At 39.8% G+C, this 21,900-nt stretch overlaps 1 protein-coding gene across 1 annotated transcript in view; it reads left to right on the forward strand.

The window, feature by feature from the left end:
* LOC120515153 (regulator of G-protein signaling 5-like) overlaps nucleotides 1-21,900 on the forward strand; it is a 104,368-nt gene that overhangs the window by 58,461 nt on the left and 24,007 nt on the right. Inside the window, exon 3 of the mRNA XM_039735906.1 lies at nucleotides 5,479-5,540. Coding sequence (XP_039591840.1) covers nucleotides 5,479-5,540 — 62 coding nt within the window. The remainder of the gene's footprint in view (nucleotides 1-5,478; nucleotides 5,541-21,900) is intronic.

The raw sequence follows: 21,900 nt of genomic DNA on the forward strand, positions 1-21,900 counted from the left end.
TTAAAAATCTGAGTTCGACAAGTCATAGACCAGTTTGGAGATAATAGGCAAAACGTCATCCACTGAGTATTTTGCTTTACGCTTTACGTTGTTTGCGCCTTGCAACTCACGCAAGTGCAGGAAATCTCTGTCAAAACCAATGAATCTAACTCTCCTTCCAGGAACGAGTGTCCAACTAAAACATTATGGTTGGTTTTGTCACAGTTTACAGTCGATTACCATCGTCAACTGCTCCTTTTGATAAAAGTCAACATCAGCCCTGAAAGTAAATGTATTAGACCGCAAAACAAGAAACTACTACTATGCTGTTCTCATCTTTGGTGTTTGAACCAGAAACTAAACGGCAGGCAAAGTCTACTTCACAAACGATTCAGAGTCAGGAGATGGCGCCTTGCTCTAATTTTATAAAGTTAGAGTGAAGCTGAAAAGAAGCAAATCTATACTAATAAAAGGCAAAGCCCTCACTGACTGACTGTCTCACTCATCACTAATTCTCCAACTTCCTGTGTAGGTAGAAGGCTGAAATTTGGCAGGCTCATTCCTTACAGCTTACTTACAAAAGTTGGGCAGGTTTCATTTTGAAATTCTACGCGTAATGGTCATAACTGGAACCTATTTTTCTGCATATACTGTAATGGAGTTCAGCTGGATGGCCGTGGGGGACGGAGTATCGTGTGACATCATCACGCCTCTCACGTAATCATGTGAACTGACTGTGAGCGCAGGACGTAGAAAACACGGAAGAACTCCAAAACGTGCTGAAGAAAACATGCATTATACAATTGAGAAGGCAGCGAAACAATAAGAAGCGAGCGAGTGAAGCATATTCATGACTGCAGCTACTTCAGAAACAAAGCACGGTGTAAACCTAAAGTTTAAATTAAGTTCATAGACAGGCTGCCGCTGGCGTTTGTCATGCCCATGACTAATGCGGGATACAAGTTTAATGAGAGGACGCAGGATATAAATGAGAGTTTTGATCACTTTGTAACAAAGTTAAAATTGCTGGGGAGGGGCTGTGCACCAATACTCACAGAAAAATCCACAAGTTAATACACACGCTGTCTCTAGAGTTTCTCCACACTCTGATTTCTCCAGGCACTACTTACAAAAGGTTACATTGACAATCGTGTTATTTTTAAAATGTTTCCTTTTCTTAGCACAAGCACAGCTGAGAAGCTTCGATGCATGTGCTCCATAACGCATTAAAAAATAACGCATTTAATCACACTTTGCATTCCAAGCAAATGGGAAGTTCTCTCAATGCATCATACTGCGGAAACAAAGCACGGCGTGAACCATAACTTTACATTAAGTTTATAGACACACTGCCGTTTGTCATGCCTACCACGAATGACGGTATTCGCGAGATACAAGTTTACTGAGAAGACACGAGGTATAAACGAGACTTTGGATCACTTTGAAATGGAGTTAAAATTGCTGTTGCAAGAAACTGAATAATGCTGGGTGAAAAAATTCGAACAGTGTATCAACATCAAATTTCTCGCGAAAGTGAACAAAACAGCCACAGAAACTTCTGAAATGATAAAAAACAGTATACAGTAATAACAGTTTGTCTCGTCCACAAGTTTTTGAGTGGCACAAACGTTTCAAGGAAGGACAAGAAAATGTGGAAGATATAAATATTATAACAAACATCAATGCTCCCAAACACACAAAAACTTCAGGCTTAGATAATAAGAGAGCTGTTGCTGTCTAATAAAATATATATGATAAGGTGCCACATGAGAGGTTGGGCATCAAATTAAAAGAAGTGGGAGCTGGGTGCAGAATTGGCTCAGACACAGGAAGCAGAGGGTGATAATGTGAGGAACCTCATCAGAACTGGCGGATGTTAAGAGTGGTGACCAGCAGGGGGCAGTGCTGGGGCTGCTGCTATTTTTAATATATATAAATGATTTAGATAGGAATATAAGTAACAAGCTGGTTAAATTTGCAGATGATAACAAGATAGGTGGATTAGCAGATAATTTGGAATCCGTTATATCATTACAGAAAGACTTGGACAGCATACTGGCTTGGGCAGATTTGTGGCAGATTAAATTTAAATGTCAGTAAATGTAAAGAATTACACATAGGAAGTAAAAATGTTAGGTTTGAATACACAATGGGCGGTCAGAAAATCGAGAGTACACCTTATGAGGAGGATTTAGGAGTCGTAGTGGACACTAAGCTATTGACTTCCCAACAGTGTTCAGAAGCCATTAAGAAGGCTAACAGAATGTTAGGATATATAGTGCGATGTGTGGAGTAAAAATCCAAGGAGGTTCTGCTCAAACTTTGTAACACACTGGTAAGACCTCATCTGGAGTACTGAGTGTGCAGTTTTGGTCTCCAGGCTACAAAAAGGACACAGCAGCACAAGAAAATGTCCAGAGAAGAGCGACTGGGCTGATTCCAGGGCTACAGGGGTTGAATTATGAGGAAAGATTAAAAGAGTTGAGCCTTTACAGTTTAAAGAAAAGAAGATTAAGAGGTGACATGATTGAAGTGTTTAAAATTATGAAGGGAACTAGTACAGTGGATCGAGACTTGTATTTTAAAATGAGTTCATCAAGAACACGGGGACACAGTTGGAAACTTGTTAAGGGTAAATTTTGCACAAACATTAGGAAGTTTTTCTTTACACAAAGAACGATAGACACTTGGAATCAGAGATCAAGTAGTGTGGTAGACAGTAAGACGTTAGGGACTTTCAAAACTCGACTTGATGTTTTCTTGGAGGAAATAAGTGGATAGGACTGGCGAGCTTGGTTGGGCTGAATGGCCTGTTCTCGTCTATAGTGTTCTAATGTTCTAAAAAAGCTTGTAGGTGGGAGTAATGGGGATCAGGCAGATTGTGGTCAGATCTGCCCACCTCTTCAACAGACAAACATTTAAAGGCTTGTTGTGTTCATGAATAAAACCTGACATATATACTCATGGAAGTCTGTTATTGTTCCTACCAAAGTTTAAGTCGCCACCACAGGGTTGGAATGATTCATCAACAGAGTGTTGGTAACAAAGTGAACCATTCTGCTGCTGAATACCTGCTTGCAAAGGGAGGGATATGAACATTAATCAATGGGTGAGGGTGTAATATATATGACATGTAAGCCTGCAAGGATAGTTATTAAAAAGAATTTAAATATCTAGGATCAGTGGTAGCCCAAGAAACTAGATGCAGAGATAACCCATAGAGTATGCAGGAGTATTGGGTGATCAAAGGATTAAGGCGAAGGTTAAAGGTCAGGTTTCTAAGACCGTGGTGAGACCAGTAATGTTATATTGAGCTGAGACACGGGCAGTAAGAGGAGTGCATAAGAAGAAGTAAGTTGGACAGAATAAGAAATAAGACAATCAGAGGTACAGCAGGGAGATATCAAGAAATTACAGGAAAGTAGACTGAAGTGGTATGGACATGTGATGAGGAGAGACAATACATATGTGAGCAAAAGAGTGATGGGAATGGAAGTACAGGGGACAAGAAAGTGAAGGTGGATAAATAAAATAAATGAAGATCTGAAGGAAGAGGGTATGACTTATGTGGAGGTGCAGGACTGAGCCGTTGGGAGAAGGTTGATCAAGCACATTGACCCCACATAGAAGTTGGGAAAAGCTGAAGAAGAAAACAATATGGTGTAGCTTATCTCCCTAGACAATATCGTGGATGAATTCTGACAGTCAGTATTTCAATGTCTGGATTACACATTTTAGCCTTATTTTAAACTAGCCGCCCTCCATGGCTCTGCCTGCATAGTAGTGAAACAGGACAGTGAGGAGGGTCTTGCCCGGCTCCCTACTCTTGACGTCACGCTTCTCCTATCCTCAGCCCGCAGCCTCTGTCCCGGATTACCGCAAATATATCGCTACTACAAGCAAACTATGATTTTTAGCTTGGTGAGAGAAGTTGCAAAATCAACCGGAGTGTTCAAGCAAATTCTAGAAAAAAAAAAAGAAACAATCTAAATCTGTTAAATAGTTCTCTCGTGAAAAGTGGACAAACTCACGCTCACTCGCCAGACCTCAATCCAATAGAACACCTCTGGGTGTGACATTATGTTTCGGTCCATCCGACACCACCAGGTTGGACCTCAGACTGTCCAGGAGCTCAGTGACGCCCTGGTCCAGATCTGGGAGGAGATCCCCCAGGACACCATCCGTCGTCTCATTTGGATATTGTCAGGCATTCATACAAGCACGTGGGGGCCATAGAAACTATTGAGTATGATTAGGAGTTGCTGCAATGAAATTTCGGCCTAATGGACTAGCCTGCCTGCTACGTCATTTTTTCACTTTGATTTTTGGGAAGTTTTTGAATTCAGTTCCCTAGAGGTTAATAATTTTCATTTCCATCAAATGATGTGGCATCCTTTCATTCCTAACACATCACCAAATCAGTCCATATCAGTATTGATAGGCAGCAGGCTGCGGTGGGCTGGCAACCTGCCCGGGGTCTGTTCCTGCCTTGCTCCCTGTGTTGGCTAGGATTTGCTCCAGCAGACCCCCGTGACCCTGTGTTGGGATATAGTGGGTTGGATAATGGATGGATGGATATCCAGCAGGATTTTTTTTCCCATTGAGATCTGATGTGTTTTCAAAGCATTCCTTTAATTTTTTTCTTGTAGTTTATATATATTCACTAATAATAAAAAAAGAAAAAAAAACAGAGAGAGAACAAAGCTTCTGTAAAAGGCACCCAGAAGTTATAGTGATACAGTATGTCAATATTTGAGATGAGGTTGGAACTATAAAGAACCATTGTGACAAAAGGAGACAAAGACAACAGACAGCAGCCTAAGAAATGAGCCCATGTCACCAACAAAGCAACCTTATGCAGTCTGTTATGACATAATGAGGCAATGGATTGGCCTTTCAGGGTTTACTGGTAATAACGCCTGTCAGAGGCCCAAATTATGACCCATCTAGTTACTCCATCAGCAATTACTGTCCATTGTATATTATCCTTCACAGACAGCTTTATCTCAAAATTTAAATTAAAGTAAAATAGCAATAATCTAACCATTTAGAAAGCCTAAAGATACTATTCACTAATTAATGTAACCATTTCTAGTGTGTAGACTGCCCTTCTGAATTGATCTATTTAGATTTGTAAAACAGCGTACAATATTAATAAGCAAAAAAAAATAACAGTGAGTGCATTACCTTAATAAATTAACCAAGATCTATTTACATATGGCAATTTTCACAATCTATTTTACAAGAAATAACTCTGTTGATTAATCTTTATTTTTATTTATTATATTTAATAAAGAACAGATACACAGGTCTTTACCAAGTAACCAAAAGACATATATATATGGAAAAAGAGGAAAAAGAGTAGAATTTCAAAGAAAGCTAGCATACATCCATGTCTGGGAGAGAAGGAAATGAACTTGACCTTAATGTATTTTGGAGGTCTTCAAATTAAACTCATCTCAGAATGCTGCTAATCTTCTAACCTTTTCGATTTTGCAGACCTTCTGTGGATGAAGCACTGCAGTGGCGGGAATCATTTGACAAGCTACTGGCAAACAACTGTGAGTGACGGTTTGTGATCTATCTATCTATCTATCTATCTATCTATCTATCTATCTGTCTATTTATCATATAGTGCCTTTACTATCTATCTATCTATCTATCTATCTATCTATCTATCTATCTATCTATCTATCTATCATATAGTGCCTTTACTATCTATCTATCTATCTATCTATCACGTATTATATAGTGCCTTACATATCTATCTATCTATCTATCTATCTATCTATCTATCTATCTATCTATCTATCTATCTATCTATCTATCACGTATTATATAGTGCCTTACATATCTATCTATCTATCTATCTATCTATCTATCTATCTATCTATCTATCTATCCATCACGTATTATATAGTGCCTTACATATCTATCTATCTATCTATCTATCTATCTATCTATCTATCTATCTATCTATCACGTATTATATAGTGCCTTACATATCTATCTATCTATCTATCTATCTATCTATCTATTGATTGAGTTACTTTTTTATTATCCTCTGTGTTGCCCTCCACGTTAGGACTGAGCTCAGGTCAGATGTGTAAATGTTGCAAAAGGAAGCAAAACATTCTTGAATTGCTTAGAAAAACTGAACAAGACAAAGTCCAGGTATGCTGCTAAAGTGATATTAGTAATGGCTGACAGCACCCATGTCCGTGTCAGAGGAATGACATTAACCAGCTGCCGCCTCACACACTGCAGCCTGCGTTATCTTATGTGTCTTATCTCCTTTTGCTCATTCCTGTGAGAATGTTGTTGAATGTGTGTCGTATCCCACAGAATTCTCTGAACGTACACATTCTGTAAACGTGAGGTAAGCGCAGCCTCCTTGATGTCTCAGAGTTAACACTGAATGGGTGCCATGCTTGGCCTGTCACTTCAGTGACTACACTTGTACAAAATGGTTTCTTCTGGTCCTGTTAGAGATACTCATGCTGGAAAGACAAGAGACGTTTTACAGAAAGTGTTGGAAGACATTGATGTCTTAATAAACTTTGTCATTCTTGACATTTTCTTTTTCCCTCGTATCCCATAGCATATTTTTAAGTTCAATTTATCAAATTCCTTTGTACGAAAATAATTTAAGATCAAAATTCTATCCATCCATCTATTATCCAACCCGCCATATCCTAACTACGGGGGTCTGCTGGAGCCAATCCCAACCAACACAGGGCACAAGACAGGAAACAAACCCCGGGCAGGACGCCAGCCCACCGCAGAAGATCAAAATTACTTACGGTAAAAAAAAAAAGCTGATGTTAAATATCCTGGGGAAATCAAAAACTCCACACGTCTAACAAGAAAGCAGCATTCAGCCATTTAAGCTGAGACAGAAGCAATGTGGCTGGGTTGGCTAAGCATAAGGATTGCTTCACCCCATCTCACTTCATGTACACTGTCCTTGTATCATGTGCGTGTTTACTAAATGTGCTTTATCCCAAGCAAATCAGACTTTTTCTGTATTTTATTTTACTGAGCATCGTTATAAGTTGATTCTCTAACTTGTATTCCTTTCCTCCCACCATTTGAGCCTTGGCCACAGTTCTTCTCGTGACTCAGACCTTAATGTACTTCTGGATGTCAGGTGTCATTTAAAGCCACTCACTGAGTTAGCACTTCCTTTCCTCCAGGCTATAACTGTGATGACACTCGACAATACCAAAGCATTTAAGTCTAAAAATGCCTGCTAGAGGGGGAAACACTATCAAAAACCCTGGCAAGCAACACAGAGGGCCACGTAAAATATTTATAAATAAAAGATTTTCTGATACAATAATGCTCTGTAATATTAAGGACGGTGGCGCAGTGGTAGCGCTGCAGTAAGGAGACCAGCTTTCACATCCTGGGTCCTCCTAGTGTGGCATTTTGTGTGTTCTCCCCATATCTGTGTGGGTTCCTCCGGGTGTTCCATTTTCCACCCACATTCCAAAGATGTGCAGGATGGGTGTACTGGTGTTTCCTAAACTGGACCTAGTGTGTGCTGTTGGGTGTGTGTGTGTTTGTCCTGCGATGAACTGGCACTCAGTCCAGGGTTTGTGCCTACCTTGTGCCCTATGCTAGCTGAGATAGGCCCCAGTAGACCCCCATGACCCTGTTCAGGACTAAGGTTGGAAAATGACATTAAAAATAATAAGAAGAAGCTCCATGGAGCAGAAAAAGTCAAAAGGAATTGCCAAAAAAAGGAAAAGATAATCCAAGATGAACAAAGTGCCAATACAGGATCCAAAAAAACAGAGCATGAAGTCAAAAATCAGAAAAACAAAGCAGACTTCACCAAACAAAACTACACATTTCAACACAGCCACAACTACACAGAGTAACTTTGACACAATTGGGACTTTACAGGGGAAGACCCCTTTATTGGTTTTATGTGATTGATACTTCATGGCTATCAAAAGAGAAGCGGTGCATAATGCAAGATGTTGTACAGCGCACCAGCAAACCCGGAGTAAGTCAGGAATTTTTTCTAATATTTGCTTTCCAAAAGCTGGTATCAATACTGAAGTTAAAATTCTAGTACAAATCTAACACTAAAAGGTATTCATCGAATTAGGGGTTTATTTACCCAAGAAATTCCATGGTTCTAGAAGGTCCCTGTAAAAGCTTGATATTTTCTTCACAATTGTTTTGTTGTTGACACCGGCAGTTTTTTCCATTTTCATGTTGGCTGCTGTCATTGAAACGTCTGCCAGAAGAACGCAGAGATGCTCTGTGTGTTACATCAATGGAGTAGCCTTTTAAAATTTGTCACATGCAACCCATAATTTTTTGAGATTGGAGGAACTTTATGCCTATTTTGGTTTGCAATCGTAATTAAGATTGATTCAGTTTCTCGACATTTCTTTCTGTCTTTAAGACGTCAACTTGTGGTTAGCATTTAAGCTTTGAGGACAGTACTATTAGACCTTTAAAGCTTTATAACGCACTGGTGAGGCCTCATCTGGAGTTCTGTGTGCAGTTTGGGTCTCCAAGCCACAAAAAAGGACATAGCAGCACTAGGAAAGGTCCAGAGAAGAGCGATTAGGCTGATTCAGGGGCTACAGGGAATGAGTTATGAGGAAAGATTAAAAGAGCTGAGCCTTTACAGTTTAAGGACAAGAAGATTAAGAGGTGACATGATTGAAGTGTTTAAAATTATAAAGAGAATTAGTCCAGTGGATTCAGACTGTTATTCTAAAATGAGTTCATCAAGAGCACGCGGACATGGTTGAAAACTTGTGAAGGGTAAATTTTGGACAGACATTAGAAGGTTTTACTTTACACAGAAAACCACAGACACATGGAATAAGTGACCAATGTGATAAGTAAAAAGTACAGAGACACAGGCTAAGTGTTGGGAAGCCTCCCTGCATATTGGTTTCAGGTTCCAGTAAAATCAAACAGTCATAAATCAACTCAAACATTTGACAACAAAAAAAAAAAATGCTCCCACTTATATGGAGGCCATACAGAAGTATACAGTAATTAACAGCAGCCAGTGCTGTAGAAGGTAGTAGTGGCCAGAGATGACGTCAGTAGCACAGGGACAGAACTGAGGACATCAGAAGGGGGCCATAAATGTGCTGGAAGAGGAGTCTTCTTATTTCGTCAGGATGGTGGTGGATATTGGAGTGTTATATCAGGTAGGAATGCTTTTATTCTGATGATTTTCTGTGGATGGAAGGAGAGAAAAGCATTAGTGACCCATTCCAGTTCCCCCTCTCTTGGTTTTTCACATAGCATCGAGCGTTTTGACTGTCTTCTAATCACACGTGCTTGACACCAAGTAGTGTGGTAGACAGTAGGACTTTAGGGACCTTCAAAACTCGACTTGATGTTTTTCTAGAAGAATGAAGTAGCTTTGTTGGGCTGAATGGCCTGTTCTCGTCTAGATTGTTCTATTTATTTTTGACTTTTGCATGTTATTAGACTACACTTATCTCATGCTCCTCTCTCATAAAAAATAAACTGCCGTTCAATTAAAGATAGCACACCGCCAAGTTTCTCCGGTGCAGGTATCACATGGTGTGAATTCGTAAGGACCACTGTCAAAGGTTTAGGGTTCAGCAGATAAGAACAGCAATAAGACTTGCTAATGCAATCTTCCCAAGGAAAATGCCCTACCTGAGGTTTAGTATGGGCCTTCACAACAGAATGACTTAAATAAGTTAGACTTCAGGGTCCGACTCAGAGTGGGAGTCGCTGCCATCGTGCAGCATGAGCTGAGGAGCAGGCAGATTAATTTTGGTTCGATAAAGAGAAATGACTATAATTCAGGGGAAAAACGAGAAAAACATTTTACTGTATATAAAAAAATGAAAAATTTTGTATTGAACAAGTCCCATGCTTTCAAAATCATGGTTTGGAAAATATGAGGCTCCAGCCCAAACAAACTGTTTAGTCTGTCCATCTGAACCAGACGATGTTTAGAAATTGACCATAAATAATATGATGACGCGCACTTCCTTTGTTATGATTCTTGAATTAAATTACCATCCAGATGTTTCCTTCTGGGGTGCCCCCACATTCAGTGGGGTGTTTCCTCCTTCTAGCCCATCCACGATTTCCTAATTTTGGTTGAAGATTATGCTTCAGTTTTGAAATTCCTTTTTGTATTACATGGTCAGGGTGGGATGGAGGAGAAAACAGAGCCTGTGGTTGGTATATAAAAGGCAGCAACTGTTGAGAATTTCGATTAAGGATCGATATGCTTTATTATTAATATTTTTAGTGCTTTTAGCTATGAAAAGCCTAAACCTGGAGCAGCTTTAAAAGGACACCATTTATTTTGTTAGAAAAGCCGGTTGCCTGCTTGTCCTTCTCACTTGTTTCTGTGAGTCAAGCTGTAAGACCAGGTCAGAAGATTTCTCTGCAACACAACCAACCCAGGACAGGATGCCAGCCCATCACAGTGCCACTCACCTATCGCAGAGGAACTTACAGGTCACCAACACCATAAAATACACACCTTTGAGGTGTGGAGCAAAGCGGGTGACCCACATAGATACATGAAGAACATGCCAACTCCACATAGCCAGGATTTGAAGAAAGGGCCAAAGATCTGCAGAGGCAGCAAGTTCTTCTGCCCCTTATATGAACAGAATATTGGAATTTATACTCGTATTTGTTTAAATATTAAGAGAAAGATAGCAAAGGAAAATTGGAACTGGACAACATAATGTTATGGCTTTCTTGCACAGCTTTGCAGCAAACAATCCAATGTGACGTATTTCTTTTATAGCACACTTCGCTGAGTGCAGTCGCAGAGTGCTACGAACAATTAAAATACAGTTTATTTTTGTATAGCCCAAAATCACACAAGAAGTGCCGCATAGGGCTTTAACAGGACCTGCCTCTTGACAGCCCCCCAGCCTTGACTCTCTAAGAAGACAAGGAAAACCCCTTGAAGGGAGAAAAAAATGGAAAAAACCTCAGGAAAGGCAGTTCAAAAAGAGACCCCTTTCCAGGTAGGTTGGGCATACAGTGGGTGTCAAAAAGAAGGGGATCACAAGACAATACACAGAACAGAACAAATCCTCAATACAGTATAAAAAATAAAAATATTACAAGTAGGGAGCAGAATTTAACAGTAGATGATATCACAGAATATGATTTGGATTTGTTTAGAGTCCTGGAGACCTCAGCCATCAAGCTGCCTCCCCCATTTGGCCATTCCACAGCTGAAACAGCGCTGGGCCAGCCAATCCAATGAAAGAACCCCTCTACCCCACGATTCCTGCAATCCTCCATCAGGGGTGACTTTACCTTAAGCAGGTGAAACAACTTGACAATTCTCATTTAAAATACACTTATAGATTATACTATTTACTAAATACAGAAGTGGTACACAAATACATGCAAATGTGTTAAAACACACAAAGGGCAAGGTAGAAACTGATTAAACATAAACGGAAACCAACAATACCTGTCCATTAATTCATTAATGAACTATGGCCATTTGACAATGGAGGAGGATAAAATTGTAAAAAAGGAAGTCAAAAATAAATTCTCAGGCCTGGACACCTCAGCCAACTGGCTGCCCACCCGCTCCTGGGTTTTCTATAGAGGAATCTGAGCTGGCCGTCCAATCTGATGAGAGAATCTTTATATCCAATGATACCAACGCTTTTTTTCCTGAGATAACTTTTCCATACGTAGTAGAGCAGCCTGGTGGTACAGCAGTGGCACCAAGTGCCCCATCCAGATGCTGGGAAAAGAAACAGAACAGGGAAGGGTTATTAACAGATGAAACGAGATAATGATAGGCTTGGGGAATTTTCCTTTACATAACCAACCAAAATCACCACCACAACAGGTCCAAAGGGGGTCCTTTATTACAATGGGCCTGAGGGATCAATGTCATTTGTACAGTTGAGTTGACAGCTACAAGGCTGAAGACATACAGTATGAGAGAACTTGAGTTAATTTGCATCAACACTGAGGCAACAGTGTAATCCATCTAGGTTTTGTATACATAGAAAGTTAACAAATGATCTAGACAGATAAAGTGTTTGGAAAAACATCTTCTCATTAAATCGGAACTAAATATCATATGATCTCATCATCACTATGGTGAATGTTCTGGCACTTTGATTTTTGGATACACAGAAAATTATACTCAGAAACGCACACAGACGATTTATCTAACAGAAAGCTAAGACTAAGTCCATAACCGAGAACCTGTCCTAATCTTTCGTCAAGCCAAATTAATAAACAAGAATAGGCATCCGAGAAAACATTAGAGAAAAGAATATTTAAGTCAGGGGTGTCAAACTCCAGGCCTGGAGGGCCGCAGTGGCTGCAGGTTTTCATTCTAAACTTTTTCCTAATCAGTGCCCAGTTTTCACTGCTAATTAACTTCTTTTCCCTTCATTTTAATAGCCCTGTTTTTAAGGATTCAATCCTCTGAATTGATTCTTTTCTTCATTAAATGACAGCCAAACATTCAACACCCGTCATTTAAATCTTTGATACCCGGAACCTTGGATGATCAGGAAGTCAAAGTTGCTGACCTTTATATAGTTGTGTATTATACACATTCACAGCCAGTCAGGCAGCCATGAGCATCGGCCACCTTTGAACGTATCTCTTTGTATTATGTAGTGTATGCATTGTATATAGTATGTTTTCTGCATGGCTAACATCTCTGTGCAATTACAGAATCAGTAAATAATTCACTTCAATTAAAACGAAAAATAGTACATACTGTGACAAACAGACACAATCAATTGATCAAGGAAAATGCTTTTTCTTTCCTCTTTCTTAATATTGGTAGTGTTGTACATTCAAGTGATGCAAACAACCACTACAAAAGGCAATATTCAAATTAAGCCCCCTGAATCCAACAGGCGGCACTAGCTCCCTTGTTGGAATGAGTTCTTTTTAAAATTATGGCATGTTACATAACCCAAAACTATACAGATATAATATAAAAAGGCAATACCCCTCCCTTAGTGATACGGCGGTAAGAAATCACATAGGAGAAATAACTTAGCTTTCCTTAATGATGATTTACGTGGCATAACAGATTAGGAAGCCATGACAAGACTGTCACCGATGTGGAAGCACAGTGTATAGAGTCGGCCATTTTTGTCGCTGCTCTGGAAGGATTTTCAGGATCGGATTACGTTATCTCCCATCAGTCCTTCGGCTTCAAAGGTGAGCCACCGGGCAATGTTCCATGGGTTTATACTCTTTCTCCATGTGCAGGCCCCCACTTAGGTAAATCACGCCATTCCAAACAAGGAAAAATAGATCCAATGTCATGCTGACTCTGACACACAGAAATAGTACAATGCCCATTTTGCACTTTGTCCTTAACATGTCCTGTCTTAAAAAGCTTACCTAGCAGCTCTTATATGGTGAACTCCTGCGTGCTAAATCTGGCCTTGTGTTAGCTGTACATGTGAGTGGATTTATAAAACATTTTTTGTACAGAGCACAGTGACATATTAAACTTATATTCTGATTAACATCCCCGAATTTAGTCTCAATACCAGGATGCATACACCAGGCAGCATCAGTTAGTAATGGTAACCAAACTCAACCCTCCCCTTTTATCTTCAATAGTACACATCCATTACCAAAAGCTACAAACCGAAATTAAACACAACTGTTTGAAGCCCAACATGAAAGAAATCATAAATAAGAGTCTAATTTTAGGCGGCACTACAAAGCCACCTGGGACATCTATGCCATCCACAAAAAGAATTCATCATACCTCACATATGCAGTTTCAGTTTCCAGAAGCATTATGTACATACAAACTTCGTTCTGAGCTTTGCTACCTTCCATTAATAAGACACATGGATGCTCCTAGTGTTGTCTTCCAAGACTACTATTAAGTTCCGTGACAGCACTCCCACAATACTTTTTTTCAAGTGTTAGGTAACAAATACAATAATATTCATACAATTTTGCAAAAGACTGGCCCCAGTGCAAAAGAAAATTAGTTGTTCTTTTATATAGCGCACGCGTCAGACTTGCTAACCATACCTTCACATCATATCAGTGTGCTACTGCTCGACTCACCACCCAGCTGCTTCCGCTGCTACCCAGCTACCCTCCATCCTTTCAAGAGCTGGATTGTGACCGGCAATGTGAACGCATACAGTTTCAAACCGTATCACCAATGACAGAGTCTGTTAGAACTTGTAACAGGGGCTGTCATTGGTCTAACTGTTTGTAACTGTGCGCTGTCAAATCGCAGTCCTGATCACATGTGTTTGCTGCATGGATTAGCAAATGGTGGGAAATTTTAAATAGAAAAGGAAGGCATTAAGGCCTTAGGGGGACCTTGGGGCTTCCTGCCTCTTACTCCATGTGGATGGTACACCACTGATAGTTGCGTGAAAATAGCAAACCTGACTGCAAATGAAACAGTACCAGAGACTAACCAATGAAGACCCAGGCACACCGACAGTTTCTGATATTCCTGTCCAAATTAGAGAGAAGAGCGAGAACATACAGACTACAACAGATGAAACTTGGACTCCGGTAGTCAAAAGAGGAATACGACTCCACAGCAAATGAGGGACAGAAAAGGGAAGTTTGCACCCGTTGAAATGCCAGCAGGTCGATACACATCAGAGACTGGGGGTCAACAACCATGTGCTGCTTACCAACAGCAAACGTTTCCCATGTAATCCAAAGAGTGGACCAGTTACTGGTGAGGGCAGGTGAAGATCCTCTGGTTATAGTTCATTGTTGGAACAAATGACGCCGGAGTGACAAGTACATTTTGCTTCTGGGAACTTAGAGACAAACTAAAGGCCAAAACCAAATCATTTGTTTTTTGTAAAATCTTTCCTGCACTAGAAAAAAAAAAAAAGAAAACACAGACAGAACTTTATGACCCAAAGGGGGCACCCCAAAGCTGCAGAATCTAGATATACAAGTTCAAAAACACTGTCAAGGGTACAAATGAAGTGTATTTTATTTCACTAAATACCTTTCAAAGGTTCTTCTTCCAGAACCAGCAATCTCAGGCACAATCCAATACAGTATTATTATACCTCCCAAGTCCAACTCCCCAAGTGAGGTGAGACATCTCCTATTTATTTTGGACACCGGAACACTTCTGGTGCCATAACATTGCATAACTGAATCACTTCCGGGTCACATGGATGCTGCTCATAACAGAGTGGGCCTCTCCCAACAGCACCCCCTGGTGGCACCCAAGGACTTTGACAGGGTTGCCCTGTCGTACAACAAATCCCAGGCAACACTGTGAGTGTCCAAACCGGGACCTGGTCAGAGGTGCACTGCCACCTCTCATTTTGGGGGAACAAATTGCCCATTCATTAAAATTCCTCTTGAATGGGATAGAAACATAGGAGCTTCCCAGTCGGGTTGTGCCTTTATTCTTGCACTCCTTCCATTACGGCCTCCAGTAACCCAGTTGGAATTCCAGTCCGCCCACTCCTGCACTTACAGTACAACCTAATAATACTTTATAATCCAAATAAATGAGCCTAACATGTCGTGAAGACTGTTGCAAAGAAAAACAACCAAAGTATGAAGACTCATAAAAAACCCAAGGCACAAAAGTGAAGAAAATCTGAGGTGGCCATTATTACAATCAGAGCTTAATGGCTGCTAGAATTTCCTGACATCTGAGTCAGAATCATGACGGCAGGCTTCACTGTGGCACATTAATTTCTCTGCTTGCGGATTATGTAAAAGGCGAACAGTTGCTAATGTGCTCATTAAGTCACAGCACAGGGGAGCGATCGTGGCAGACCGGTGGGATCCCTCCATAGCAGCCATGAATCATTCAGCCGTCTTGTGTGTTCTTTACCTTTTCAACTTTACGCATGAAGCTGTTTAAATTTTATTGGCACACCTAGAAAAACGCAGATATTGTTACCAAAATTAGTATAAAAATTATCATGCCAATAATCTTACAGTACCAGTCAAAAGATTTATAACATCTCAATTTTTCCAGTTATTTTTAATTCAATCAGTTGAAATGTAATGATTGACCTAAAATGGTAAAAAAGTAAGCTGTAAACTGCCAGAGGTTTATATTTAAAATTTAGGTTATCAAAAACTGAAAAAAGAAAATTTAAGAATATTACAAATGGGCCTTTTTTGAGAACAACTAATAGGTTATGGCCTACAGATGTTCAGCAGCAATTAAAGTAAATGAAGTCTTGTAAGTTGAAGCAAACAGTTTGCTCAGGAGTCCCAACTTCAGTTGATTACTTAACACCCCCTCTGTGTGTCTTAAAGCAGAGTTGGAACTGATTGAGTTACTGTGTATGAAGTACAATATATCTAATTTATTCATGGCAGACAGGCCTTACAATCATTTAAGAGCTGACTGAATATGCAAACAGTGAAAAATATTTTTTTTTTGCAATATCATGATACTATTTTAGTCCCTTATGGGAACAAAAGTACAAGAAGATGCAATCCATTGTTTGATTTTCTCTCCCAGCTATGGTCATGTCACAGTTATGGTTTGGTCATTTATGTATGAAATTTTGAATTTCTGCAAAAAAGGATACCCCGTTTGAATTAGATGTACAGTATTACAAATGTACAACACTGCTTTCTTGCTTTCTCCCTCCCACTGTCTTCAATATGATGGCAGCTCATCTCTTGAGCTTTTGCTCTTCTCACCTCTCGACTAAAACGCTTATTTTGTTCTGGCTGCCAGCTCCATCAGGCAGCATGAGGGCCGTGGACCTCACAAACAGAAGAGAAGCTCATTTTTCTGCTGTCTTGTACTTTAAATACCAGAACAGAATGTAAAAAAGAAAAAAAGGGCAGAGGTTGCTGCTGACCTTGTCCTAGCTATTAATTTTTTGAATGGCGCTGGCTCTATCAGGCAGCACGCCAATGGCTAACAGAAAAAGGAGCGGGCACAAATATGCTGGAAGATTGGTGCTCGGTTGGTAAATGTAACATGGGCAGCATTTTGAAATGGTGCAGAGACCAGATCATCGACTGCGACTGGCAAATTTGACATACACCACCGCAAAAGTTGCATAGTGTCACATCAGCTTAAGGGTTACAGTGTTACAGGATCTCAGTCAGGGGACACACAAATATAGATTGGAAGCAAGAAAAGGTTATTGTGCATCTGGTGTGCACAAAGTATTTTCTGTTCCGTGTACCAACTATGAAGAAGCTGAAATACGAGGTGTGGCAGAAAAGTAATGGGACTGATTTTTTTATTTACCAAAGTTTTTATTTTTTTCAAACATCAATGTTATCCCCTTCAAAGTAGTTCCCTTGGGCAGCTACACACCGATGGAGACGTTGTTCCCACTGTTGGTAGCAGCGCTGGAAGTCTTCAACCGGTATGGTCTTCAGCATGTCCTTTGGATGTTTTCTAAAGTCCCGAAATGACGTCCTTTGAGGACATTTTTCAGTTTAGGAAAAAGGAAAAAGTCACACGGACTGAGGTCAGGTGAATAAGGGGGCTGGGGAACCACAGGAATGCCCTTTGAGGTCAAAAATTCTGTTATGAAAAGGGCAGTTTTTCGGCACCATTTTGGCACAGACCTTTCGCATGTGCAAATGTTCAGTCAAAATTTGATGAACGGTAAATCTGTTCAAATTTAATTGTTCACTCAACATTCTTAATGTTAAACGACGGTCTGATCTCACAAGAGTGTTCACACGTTCGATGTTTTCATTGGTTTTCGAAGTTGAAGGCCTCCCTGAACGGTGTTCATCTTCAACGTGTTTTCTGCCTTCCAAAAATGATTTGTGCCAGCGAAAAACTTGAGCTCGGGATAAAGAATGTTCCCCATAGGTCTGTTTTAACTTTTCAAATGTCACACTTGCCGTTTAATGAAACAACGTTGCTCCGAATTCCGCTGTTCCATTTTGCGTGACTCACAACCAAAAACACAACTTCGCTAATAGCAGTCACAAAAATCACGTAGTTAACGGAAGGAGTTGAAACTCGCACTGAGCTATGGGAGGGTACTGATACACGTGCTCTATCAAGGACAACAGCGCAGCGTTGCCAGATCGCTTGCAGTGTTGCCAGACTCATTACTTTTCTGCCACACCTCGTAGATCTCTTTAGAGAAAATACACGTTTTGCTCAATAACAAAATGTAATTAATTAGTATATTAAAATAACACCCTGACTGCACGTTGGCATCAGGAACAAATTTACTTAGTTTCACTGTGGCAGTCAACATGTTAAATTAGCAAACCAATTGTGAAGCTGCTGCTGAAAATGAAAAATTCACATATGAGTGGGTATCCAAAAATAAACAGAATCTGTACCTGGCATGCAATCTTGACCTAGTTGCGAATTTCGCCATTAGGTGTAGCATACTTAGAGTATTCTGTGGCAGTCTGCCAAGTGGCGTTGCTCTGTATTGTTTGTACGGCATTCCATGTCAGTTTTTCTTGGTTCTTATTAAACATGTTCTGCAATTTTTGTGATGAGTGATCATAAAGAACAGTGAATCTGTGTTAAATTTTGTTTGCTCTTATGGAAAACAGCTGCTGAAACTGCTTTTAAAGTTGAAGTTTTAAGTAAAACGCAGGTCTACGAGTGGTTTTCATGTTTCAAACGAGAAGAAATGTCACTTGAAGACCAACCAAGATCTGGCCGACCTTCCATAAGTAGGAATGATGAAAATCTCAAAAAAGTTTGAAATGCAATGCAATACAAAGGTCATCGATGGAGTATCGACTTGTGTGTTTGGAGTTCTTGCCACCCTCACTACTCGCCTGATCTTTGTCCCTTGCAACTTTTTCTTGAAAAAGAACTCGAAGGAAAGAGTTTTTGTACCGTGGAGGAAGTCAAACAAAAATCGCTGTAGGCCTTGGACAACGTTCCTCTTCAGCATTTCTAAAAATGTTTCCACCGTTGGGACAAGTGCATTCATTCACATGGAGAGTATTTTGAAGGAGACTGAAGTTTGAGTAAGTAAAAATTATTAAAACTTTTTTTTTTTATCAGTTCCAGTTGTTTTTGGTTACCCCCTCATATAACATCCCAAAATGCACAAAAATACACTTTTAACAGGTACTGTATTTATTACCGATTGAGTCAGGAGAGGAGACATAGCACTCTGTTATTCCACCCTAGGGGCCCCTGTCTATCGTGCCGTTAACTTCAGGAGGAACTCGCAGTTGATCATTGTGGCACCTAAATTATAAAAGTGAACTTAAGAGGATCTAAATGATTGGATTTCTGATTCCGTTTTGATAGGAGATTAGTGAAATCATCAAGAATGATCTTGAAGCACCACAAGTTTATCTAATGCTAAGGTGTGAATGTGGGACTTGTACCCATAAACCCATTTAGTGAGCATAGCCACCTTGGAAGGACATGAACAGCTTATTAAAACGTGATATACTGTGATAACTCTATAGCATGTCTTCAGCTGTGCTCTGCCATAATTTTTAACAGTTTTAATGACCTGGAATGAACATCTAAGAGGAATTGAGTGAGAGGCTTTGGCCTCCTGGAGGTTTCTGCGTAATCTGCACTGGCTGATTTATTCTATTTACACAGAGTCGTGGACCAGGTAGATTTTATACAATAATGTTCCACTTTATTTTTTTTGTCTTATCTGTATCACAAGTTAAGCTGTCAGTATGACCCCGGCTTGCTTAGTTTGTATTCCAGGAAAAAGAATAAAGAAAAGCAACTGCTGTTCTGCTAATTGGAATAGAATATACAGTATGTGAAATACACACATCAGAACTTGAAACACTTCTCAGCTCAGGCGCAATGAGGCTGAATGATAAAAAGTAAAACCTGTTTTTAGTTAGAATGGTTTGAGTCTCGCATTCGGTTATTGTCTGTATGGAACTTTTATATTATCCTTAGTCTTCGAGGGGATTTCTTCAATTGTTCAACTTTCCTCCTACTTCCCAAAAACACACATAATGTTGACTGGTAACTGCTTAAAATGCATGCAGTGTGCAAATCTGACTGGAGTACCAATTGGCTAGTGACATCACACGTGCGTGTATATGCCATAAATTGTTTGTGCATGCATGATACAGATCGGACAGCACCATAAAGTGTGAGGTGGAGGACACTTACAATAAACATGTGTGAAAGCTCTTCACATGCGAGATGTAAATCAGACAGGTAGTGCAGATTGGGTAGTGACATCTCCATCTAACATGGCTGTTACAGTTTTGTGATGTTACACTGGCTGCGCAAAGCATCATGGGACAATGGGTGTGAAGGTACTGCAGATCAGTCAGTGGCATTTCCATCTAATGTGGCTGTTACAGTTCTATAATGTCATACTTGACATGCAAAGCATCATGGGATGATGGGTGCGAAGGAAGTACAGATCAGGTAATGACATCTCCATCTAACATGGCTGTTACAGCTCTGTGATGTTACACTGGCCACGCAAAGCATCATGGGACAATGGGTGTAAAATGTTTGTCTAACCTAGCCGTATAGGGAATTTTTGGGGAAAAAAATCCAGTAAGATAGGTCAGTGACGAACCCAGCAAATTCATTGCGAGAAATGGTTTAGCAAATTTCTCGATTCAACTTTCATTTTTGTGTTTCATCCAGGGCTTTGTTTTCTGGCTTATACAGTAACAAAATATGAAAAAAGGTAAGGGGTCTGAATACTTTCTAAATGCACTGTACAAAACAGGTCATTATGATCCAGTAGGCATCTGCCTGAGGACTGATTTTTTTTTTTATTTATTTATTAATTTTATTACAATCAATACATAGCAATCACGTTTTTACAAAAAAAAAGAGAATTATGCTAAGAACAGATCGATCCCCACCCTTGAGAGAGAGAGCAAGCCAAACGGTGTAAAATTTAAGGCTTGTAAAATACCTAAATTAATAAATTCTCTGTGCTTTATAAAATCATTTCAAAATATTACTGATTAGATCCTGCCATGTTTTGAAAAAAGTCTGCACAGATCCTCTAACTGAGTATTTGATTTTTTCCAATTTCAAATAATATAACACATCAGTTTCCCACTGACTTAAAAGAGGAGAGTTTGGGTTCTTCCAGTTTATCAGAATAAGTCTGCGTGCCAACAGTGTAGTGAATGCAATCACAATTTGTTTGTCTTTCTCCACTTTAAGACCCTCTGGAAGAACCCCAAACACAGCTGTTAGTGGGTTAGGAGGGATTGTGAGTCCAAGACTGTCTGAGAGGTAATTAAAAATTTTTGGAGGACTGATTTTAAACAAGAAGAAAAGGTTAGAAAATTGACGCTCAGAAGTGAGGAGCTCTAAACCAAACAGATAAAAACACAAGTAATTACTCTTTTCTTAGCTATGAACAATATTGAGAAATGTTACTATTAAATGTAACTTAACTACATTACTTGCTGCTCACAAAAAAGTAGGCCTAACTAAATATGTTATTTAGTTGCTGTCTTATCTCGTAAGGTCCAATGCTGACCCTGTTTTCCCTTTTTATATTCTTTATTGTGAAGAATAACTAACTCACTTACCACTCCATGGTCAGGTTCTTTAGCATTTACTTCCTCTCTACATTTGTAAAGCTGAGGAGGAGGGTGCTCAGAGCTGAGAGTCACGTGTGCTTTGTGCTGACGTGTGCTTTGCAAACGCTAGAGTCTGTTGAGAGTGTTGGTTTGTTCTGTGGTGTGAGATTTACATTAAAAAAATACATTTTGCTCTTAAAACTTGGGTTTTGGTTGCCTCTAAGGAACCGTGTGGGAATTTTAAAGCTTTTTTCCCTTTAGAAGGGTTTTTTGCTTTTTTCGCCGCACAAGAGCAAAAGTAGCTGGGTGTTTGGAAGTGCGCTTGGAAAAGTTATTTGTACTTGTTCTTTTCTTGTTATCTGTATTTGAATTAGCATCGAGGCGGCAGGGTAGAAAGCAGCAGTAACTGATATCGGCATTTGTAAATAAATAACCGCGTCGTCGTAACAGCGA

This window comes from Polypterus senegalus, chromosome 14, assembly GCF_016835505.1.
Source record: "Polypterus senegalus isolate Bchr_013 chromosome 14, ASM1683550v1, whole genome shotgun sequence".
Taxonomy (NCBI): Eukaryota; Metazoa; Chordata; class Cladistia; order Polypteriformes; family Polypteridae; genus Polypterus; species Polypterus senegalus.